The sequence below is a fragment of the Bubalus kerabau genome, chromosome 1 (genome assembly GCF_029407905.1).
Source record: "Bubalus kerabau isolate K-KA32 ecotype Philippines breed swamp buffalo chromosome 1, PCC_UOA_SB_1v2, whole genome shotgun sequence".
NCBI lineage: Eukaryota > Metazoa > Chordata > Mammalia > Artiodactyla > Bovidae > Bubalus > Bubalus kerabau.
In genome coordinates, this window is record NC_073624.1 from 149,915,768 (window position 1) to 149,924,823 (window position 9,056).

Consider the following 9,056-nt stretch of genomic DNA (forward strand, 5'->3'; position numbering starts at 1 on the left):
GTTGCAGGGGAGGTCGGACAAGAAAGAATAGGGCATTTTCAGCTTCCGGGGCAAAGTGGTCCTTCTTCCTACCAGACTCGCTGGTATGTTATCAGCACCCCTATAGGAAGCTGTCCTAGTCTGTTCTGGCTGCTATAATGAAACACCACAAGCAGGTGGCTTATAAACAACAGAAATTTATTTTTCACAGTTCTGGAAGTCCAAGGTGCTAGCAGATTCAGTGGGCTTGCTTTCTGGTTCATAGAAGGTATTTTCTCACTGTGTCCTCACATAGGGGAAGCGGCCAGGGATCTTTCTGGGGCCTCTTTTATAAGAGCACTAACCTACATTAAGGGAGAAGGCAATGGCACCCCACTCCAGTACTCTTGCCTAGAAAATCCCATGGATGGAAGAGCCTGGTAGGCTGCAGTCCATGGGGTTGCTAGAGTCGGACACGACTGAGTGACTTCACTTTCACTTTTCACTTTCATGCATTGGAGGAGGAAATGGCAACCCACTCCAGTGTTCTTGCCTGGAGAATCCTAAGGACGGGGGAGCCTGGTGGGCTGCTCTCTATGGGGTCGCACAGAGTCGGACATGACTAAGCGACTTAGCAGCAGCAGCAACCTACATTAAGAGGGCTCCACCCTCATGACTAATTGTCTCCAAAGGCCCCACCTTCTAATACCATCACCCTGACGATTGCTATTTCAATACATGATTCGTGGGGAGACATAAACATTTAGACCATAGCCTGGGCATATTCAAATTATAACTTGAGGAGGGTTTATAAAGGGGGCTTCCCAGGTATCCCTAGTGGTAAAAGAACCCGCCTGCCAATGCAGGAGCATGTGAGACAAGGGTTCTATCCCTGGGTCGGAAAGATCCCCTGAAGGAGGGCATGGCAACCCACTCCAGTATTCTTGCCTGGAGAATCTCGTGGACAGAGGAGCCTGGTGGGCTACAGTCCATGGGGTCACAGAGTTGGACACGACTGAGCAACTAAGCATGTGCATTTGTATTTATAAACGGCCTCTTGACAAAGGTGTAGGGGCTGTCGAGAAGCGGAAGGGACAGTGTGGTAACTCAGGATTGGTAGTGGTGGAGCAGTCGCCGTCCCTGGGTCTGAAGGGTTAGGGTTAGGGAGCAGGGTCTGGGACAGAAATGGACATGCAGAGACATTGGAGAGGAGCAGTGATGCAGGGACAGCGAGCCCAAGGCCGCCTCATTTGTCTCTGAGATCTCCCTCCCGCCCTCCCATCTCCTGCCCACTGACAGGCTCAGATCGGCCAGCCTCCGGGCCACAGCAGGATGGAGCAGGGTGAAGATGAGAAGTGGAGGACGGATGGAAGACATCAGGCACAGCAAGGAATTTCCTGAACAAGCGAGGGGCCCCGAGTGTGACAAAGTGTCAGTGGGATGTCAGTGACAGTGTTGCACTGGAGCCGAGGGCTCCTTGGCTGCCCCTCAACAGCATCAGCCATTCTTTTTCCTTGGTAACACCGCCCCTTTCCCTGTGGGCCCTCCTGTCCGAGTCCTGCTGGTCTCTCCAGAGCTGTTCTCCAAGTGGAGTGCCCACGACTCACAGAGCCCCGGCTCAGCCCCTGACCTCTGCAGCCCTGGCCCAGTCGCTTCTTCTGAGCCTGTTTCCTTAAATGCAAAACCAGGAGGCTTAATCAGATGACCTCCCAGGATTGCTTCTCTAGCACTGGCCTTCTGGGAAGGCTCATGACCCCCTTCCAAACAGTCCTGGGAAGGGAGTAAAACACAGATCGTCCTTTTGGGGAAACCAAGGCTCAGGGGGACTTTCTGGAGGTCTCTGACCATGTGGGGCCTAGACCAAGACTGCCAATCCCTGATCAGAGCTGTTTCCGGAGCCAGGCCTGCCCTGGCCCCACTCTCCTCAAGGGTATGGCCCATGGCCATGTTATTTTCAACAACTACAGCAGCCAGAGTGAAGCTGCATGATTTCTCTTGTGCTCTTGTGTGTGTGTGTGTGTGTGGTTGTGAAGGGAAAGGTGTAAGAACAGCAGTTTTAACCAGGCTTCTAGAGCTTGCCAATCCCCCTGCCCCACTTGGGGACTCAGGGTCACTGTAATGTCACTGCTGGGCTTTTGAGCCTTTGGGTCCACAGACCTCAAAGGGCTTAATTTGTAGGGAGTTTCAAAGAGATCCAGGAGGCCTGTGCCAGCAACTCTGAGCCCCACCAACAGCGGCCCTGCACAGCCAAATCCTACCAGGTCTAGGAGGCTGCCCACCGCACGGGCCTGTGTTCTGGGGCCTGTGTTCCAGGCACATGAAGCTAAGACCAGGTCACGTTACTTCACAGCCTGAGGCTCTGAAGGGTCCTTCATGCCAAGGCCAGGAGCCCTTGAAACCACTGCCTCTCCCCTAGAATTGTAGGACGCAGAGAGCTGTTAAGTCAGCCAGGTTCTGAAATTAGAATTTTCAAATGATTGCTCTGGAACAATCATGACCTGCGTACATGTCCTCTGGCTTGTACTGCGCTTGCCTATGTTGGTTTATTTTTACAAAGTGCAGTGAATTGCCAACAGTTAGGAGTCAAGCTCAGAGAAGGCAATGGCACCCCACTCCAGTACTCTTGCCTGGAAAATCCCATGGATGGAGGAGCCTGGTGGGCTGCAGTCCATGGGGTCGCGAAGAGTTGGACACAATTGAGCGAATTCACTTTCACTTTTCACTTTCATGCATTGGAGAAGGAAATGGCAACCCACTCCAGTGTTCTTGCCTGGAGAATCCCAGGGACTGTGGAGCCTGATGGGCTGCCGTCTATGGGGTTGCACAGAGTTGGACACGACTGAAGCAACTTAGCAGCAGCAGCAGCAGGAGTCAAGCTGGGATTTCTGGTTACTTTAAGGAATTAGTAAAAGCTCCAGGCTCATGTTCCTGCCTGGGAACCTTTGGTTGTTGCAGAGATGCCCCTCCCCTGCCCCTCCCCTGGATAAGACATGCCCTTCAGCTCATCCCAGACTTCACTATTCCCTCTTATCTCCCTGCTCAGAGCTGAACATCCACTCATGTTTATTCCTGTTTACGCTGCTCTTTCTTGAATCAGAGAGTTATGAGGAGACTGAGATATTTTGAGTCCTCCCCATTTTCAACAGAATTGGGAAAACAGTAAATTTATATTACTTGCCTGCCCCTGGGGTCAACCACCTGTTCTGTTGGGTCGGGTTGCTAAGGTCGGAGTCCATCTCCGAGGCTATGGCTGGGCTTTGTCGTCTCCTCTGCCACCACCACCACCACCATCATGGTCACCATCACATCACATTTATTGATCAGACTGTGTACACAATGAGACAAGTCAAGACAGTCCTGGATTTTGGCTGAGAGGCAAAGCTTGGTGGGCCAAGGAAACAGAGTAACCGGAGCAGCTGGGGCCAAAGAGGTTAGGTCTAATATGATGAAGAATTCACCACGCTAGAAGAGAGGCTGCAAAGGAATGGTGTAAGTGACACCAGGCAGCCTGGCGGGCACGGCCTCCGGGCTTTCCGCCCTGTTCCTGACCTGTAGGGCAGTGAAGCACTGGCTGTAGGGCCTAACCCAGCTCCACCTCCGTTCCTGGGCTCGAGATTATTGAAGAGCTAAGGCAGTTTGGACAGGGCTGAGGGCTGGCCTGTAAATCCAGCCACCTCATTGGAAGAAAAAAAGAAGTCTCAGTTTTCTGTCTGTCTAATGGAGATATGGAGATATGGAGATATAGGCCCTCTGGGTTCCTGCATGGGACCTTTCCAGTTTGGCACACTGGTCCTCTCAGGACCCACTTCTCTCACCACACTGGCCCACTCCGGTTTCCTGGAGGATCCCCCAGAAGCCCTTGGGGGGCATACTGCAGGCACCTCTCCCCCATCAGGTGAGGCAAGCATTTGACCTGGTAGGAGAATTTCAGGAGACCGTGGTCCATAGGGCATGACACCTCATGTGAGCCAGACTTTGGGGTGCGGTCACAAGTGCCAAGAAGGTCATCGTCCCAGCCAGAGTCTGCGTCCCAGACCTGCACCCTCAGGGGGCCCCCAGTGGCCAGGAGCACATCCCCGAAGTCCAGCCGCATCATCCACCTGGGGTTGTTATCGTTCCATACTGTGGCGGTCCTCTGCTCCTGGCCGGCGAAGAAGACTTTCAGATAGGCGTCTGTAGCAGTGATCCAGTCTCCCCACAGACCTGATGCCTTGAAGTTCATGACCTCCAGGTGGGCCAGTCCCCTCTGCCGGGGACAGCAGTCCTGGGTGGTGGCTGCTGAACCAGGACACATGCACTGGCATGGGTTCTTCGGGTTCTTGTGTTGCCCCGGGGGGCACGGGCGGTTGCAGTCCCTCCAGCGTGCCCTGTCAGTCACGTACTTGCTCACGGCCTGCCTGAGGGCCTCCCGCCGCGGGTCCTGGCTCTCCACAAGCATGTGCAGAGGCTCCAGCGTGTAGTCCACCAGGCCAGGGCTGTCCTGCAGTGAGGCCACCCAGGCTGAGAACTGCTCGGGCCCAGCCTGGCTCCCGAAGAGCAGGTCATGCATGGTTGAGTGGTGGCCACCATCGACATTGGAATGGCGCTCCCGGTAGGTCTGGTGGAAGGAGGTCCCCACCTTGTGGTTCTTCTTCTTCTCCTCACATGCCTTGAACGACGGCGAGGCACTGGCGCGGTCGCTTATGCTGACCTCAGCCTCGACAGCCAGGCAGTCCTCAACCTCGCTGGCTGTGAGCCCCTCCAGGGCCAGCTCGCAGGTGCGCAGGGCAGTGAGGGCCGAGATGCGGCCGCCCAGCTCCATGGACCGGATGAAGTGGGTTCCGTAGCTGGAGATGAGCCTGTGGTAGTCGGACTTGGTGGAGGTGTTGAAGTGGGGGGGCAGCGTCTTGAGGGCCCTCTTGAACTCAGGGTGTACTGGGGGAGTGTGCACCAGGTGAAAACTGAGAGGTGAGAAGAAAGCAGGTGAGCCCAGTGGCGAACCCCTTTCAGTAACCCCCTTGAGATTGCCCAAGGTCGTATCAAGTGTCAGAGCTAGGACTTGAACCCAGGTGACCTGGCTGCAAAGCCCAAGCTCTGAATCACCCATCCAGCAGGGAAACCCACTCTGCCCATTGCCCCTTGGTAACCTAGATAGTTTGTATAGGTATTTCTGTTTTTCTTACTCAAAAAAGTTTGTGTTTTCTATTTTCTGATATTAAAAGCAATGATACCTTACTGTGGGTAAACTTCTGGCTTTGGAACCTAGTCCTGTGGACTTTGTCTGTCTCTTGGACTGGGCCCTGTGTGCCCAGGCTCCTGCAGCTCTGGCCATGCAGTCAGGAGGTGCCCTGTCTCACTGTGTGGGAAACATGGCCTTCCATGAGAGAAATCGGTCGGTGACTCTAGGTCCCATGGAGACATGCATTTCTCAGGGTGACGAGGTCCCTGAGGACTTGGGGTGTGTCTACTTTTGTTCAACCTGTAGTCATAATTCCCAGCACAGAGCCTGAGAAGGCAGAAGTGAAGAGTGCTTGAGTGGATGAAACAGGCCCAGGGAAGAGGGACTGAGCTGGGTCTCCTGCCCACTGGAAGCTGGCAATGCCCAAGAAAGAGGGGGATGGGCATCTCCTCCTGGTGGAAGCAGCCTCCGGTCCCCACCTTACCCTTCCAGGACTCCCAGATCACCCTGAGTTTCCCGTTTCTTTTCTCAAGTCCCCTCCACCCCCAGTGCTCACCTGTAAAAGCGACACTCCACTAAGTCCATGCTGAAGCGGTAGTTGTCCTGGTGAGTCTTCTGGGCGGCGAAGTTGGCATCCTGGGAGTGGGAGCCCGCCACTGTCACACGGATATTAGCGTTTGGCTTGGGAGTCACGTCCAGCCCCACCTGCCAGTCGTTGCGGATCCTGTTGGCCGCCTCCCCAGCCACATCCTCTGTGGAGCGGCCCTCTAACTTGACCACCCTGCGCTTGCAGCCCGCTCCGTGGGCACGCCAGTCAGTGATTGCCAGGGGCAGGCGCTGGAGGACATCCTTCTGCAGGGCATTGCGGCAGAGGGTGCAAGTGCCGTCGGGCCGCAGGAAACGCTGTGTGTCCACTGGGAATGAGCCTGAGCGCTGGAGGCTGGTCACATCCACGCCCTCCCCTGCCAGCCAGGAGCCCGGCACAAACTTGAGGGTGCGCTGGCACTCAGAGCGCGCGGCTGTGTAGCAGGGGGCAGGGGCAGGTGTGGGCAGAAGCAGGAGGATGCCAAGGAGGAGCCCTCGGGCAGCCATGGAGCTGTGGAGACAGGGGGCATTTGGTCTCTCAGAAGCTGTGGGCAGGGGTGTGGAGGGTGGCCAACCCTTCCTCCAGCTGTAGGTTATCAGGACATATGCGGTGGAGAGGGATGGAGATACATCTCTCAAGTCACTGGATGTCAGAGCTGGTATGGCCTTTACAAATCTGGTCCACCCCCTTCATTGTACGACTGGACCCAGAGAGGGGAAGGGACTTGCCTAAGGTCACACAGCCAGGCGGAGACCTTACTAGGATTTCGAATAGGAATCCAGATGGATGATTTTGTCCCCAGGACCGCAGCTACTGTTGGTGGAGAGGGGTTCTGCATGCAGAGGAGGGGGCAGAGAGTAGGTGGAGCAGATTTGAGGAGGAATTTGGGTAGCCTGGATTCTGGAGAGGGATCATTTTGGATTCAAGAACAAGCCATGCTTTCTTTACCCACTCCACCTCTCTCACTCCACCCCCTCCCTCATTAAGCTCTTGGCGGTATTGGGGAAGAAATGAGGTTGCGCATCACCATCTTCCTCCCCATTGTGTCTTAGGGGCCTCTCTCTGAGCTCATGGAAGAACATCAGCCTGAATTCTAGGATAAAAGCTGCCCGAGCACCTGTGTCACTAGATCCAGTGTGGGGAGGAGCCATTCGGCTTGCTCTCCTCCTGATGCTCGTCTCCTCTTTGGCCTTCCCTGCCCGGCTCTGTGGAATTCTGCTTATATCTGTGAGCTGCCTGTCACTAAACGCTTAGCTAAAAGGTTCTTCCTCAATTGGAGGTGGCTCAGGAGCCTCAATGGGGATGCTTATGAACTGGAATCTCCACTCTATCCCTGTCCAAACTGAGCTCCTCAGAGACTGCTCCCCTCTTGCACCTACCAGGGACAGCAGCTTGTTGGAGGCCCAGGGGATCATGGAGGGCAGGAACCTACCCTGCATTCTAGCTTGGAGCCTCCCATGCCTTCCCCAAAGGAGTGGCAAAATTCCAGGCAACACAGCAGGCCCCAGGGAGGTAAACAGGAGAAGGGGAGTCTTTGGAATGCCCTCAGATCATCTCACTTAGGGAGCTAGCATGGTTCATAACTTTAAAAAACTGAGTCTGGGAACCTTCCCGGTGGTTTGGCAGATAAACCTCTGTGCTTCCACTGTAGGGGGTGCAAGTTCGATCCCTGGTCGGGGAGCTAAAATCCCACATGTTGCATGATGTGGCCAAAAAATTATTACTCATTTCCACCCTGACCCGCATCATATTATCTCCTAGGGAGCCTGTTTCTGGACTTTTTTTAGTTTTAATTTGAAGGGGCCTTAAAGACAATGTACTCTAACCTCTTCATTTTGTATAACAGACAACTGAAGCCCTGGGAGAAGCAGCCCAGAGAGTCAGTGGTAGGGCACAGTCTAGACGCCGGCCTCTTGTCTTATGGGACACAGCACTTCCTGCTCCATCAGGCTCTTCCCCAGACAGGCTCTTGTGCCCCTCTGTCCCCACCCAGGGGCTCCCAGCCTCCCTGGCCCCCTGCTTCCTCCCTACCTGGAGTCCGTGCTGAGATGCTCCTATGCAGACACCTTCTCTCCCCACGGACAGCTCCTGAAATGGTGGCGCAGCCCCCCACGCAGGCTCACCACACAGCTCATCACCCAGGCCACAGCTCACATCACGTCTGCTTCCTGCCCCGCCCCCACCAGCTCTAGTCACGGGTCCCCTGTGCTCTCCCCCCCACCCCCCGCCGCCACCGCCCACCGGCACCCACCCTGTCCTCACCTCCCCATCCGGCTTGCTCACAGCCCTCAGGAAACAAGCGGTGAGGGCCAGAGGCTCATCTGCCACGCAGCGCTGCCTGGGGCATGGGAACCCGGGGCAAACAGGTGAGGTTTCGCGGGTGGAGCAAGAACACAGGGGTCTGAGAGCTTTGAGATTCAACTCTGGAGTTGATGACAGGCCAGCAGGAACAGTTTCCCTGCTTCTCCCCGCAGCATCGCATGTGTGAGCTGTAAGAGGCAGTATAGAGTAGGAGCTTGGGAACCAGGCTGCCTGCGCTTGGGCCAGCTCGGTTGCCCAGTAGCTGTGTGGCCTGGTCAGGTCTTTAGCCTCTCTGTGCCTCAGTTTCCTCATCTCAAAATGGGGCTACTCTTAGTGTAGACCCCATGGGTTATGAAGATTTGAAGGGTTACTATATGTGAAGCGCTCAGACCAGCGCCTGGCCCTCCGTGAGTATTAAAGCATGTGACCATTCCTTCCTCCCGGGGCAGTGGGGAGAAAATAAATTCTTGTTCAGACCTCTTTGCCCACTTCCTGCCCACACCTGCAGCCCAGCCCCAGAGCCAGGTTCTGGACTCCAAACACATGTTCCAGGACAGCGTCTCCTGCTCCTCAGTCTGTGAGAACCAGTGGCCTCGCTGGTCTCCAGCCTCCATGCTCTGGTCTGGAATAGTACCCATAGCGTGGATGGGTGGACAGCTGTGTGACCCCACTGGGGACAGAGATGTGGGTGGGACCAGGGACCCAGGGTCTTCTCCAACTTCTGTCTTTACCTGAGGTTTCCATGGGTTGAGTGACTCACAGACCAACTTCTGGGAGTGGGGGCAACATCATAGTGGTCTGAGGTAGAGATAGCTCGTTAAGTGGGGCACCGTTCTTGTGAGTTCACCCCCCAACCGCATCAGTAACAGGAAAAAATAGCCACAGGCCCCAGACCACGTGTGACACCATGGGATGGCTCATTCTTCTGAGTTTATGCCCCCTGCTGTGTCCCCTGCTCTTACAGGAACTGGGGCATAAGCCCTCTTCTTGAAACCCAGCCCTATCTCCTCCCCGCAATGTTCCCCTTTCTCTCTTAGAATTTGCAGCCTCCTG

General features: G+C 55.3%; 1 protein-coding gene across 1 annotated transcript; it reads right to left on the reverse strand.

The window, feature by feature from the left end:
• Positions 1-3,769: 3,769 nt before the first annotated feature.
• On the reverse strand, positions 3,770-6,208 carry PRF1 (perforin 1). The gene is made up of 2 exons (XM_055566422.1): positions 5,673-6,208; positions 3,770-4,898 (listed from the first exon to the last, which is right to left on the reverse strand). The coding sequence occupies exons 1-2, from the start codon at positions 6,206-6,208 to the stop codon at positions 3,770-3,772; spliced, it is 1,665 nt and encodes a 554-aa protein (XP_055422397.1).
• Positions 6,209-9,056: the final 2,848 nt, after the last annotated feature.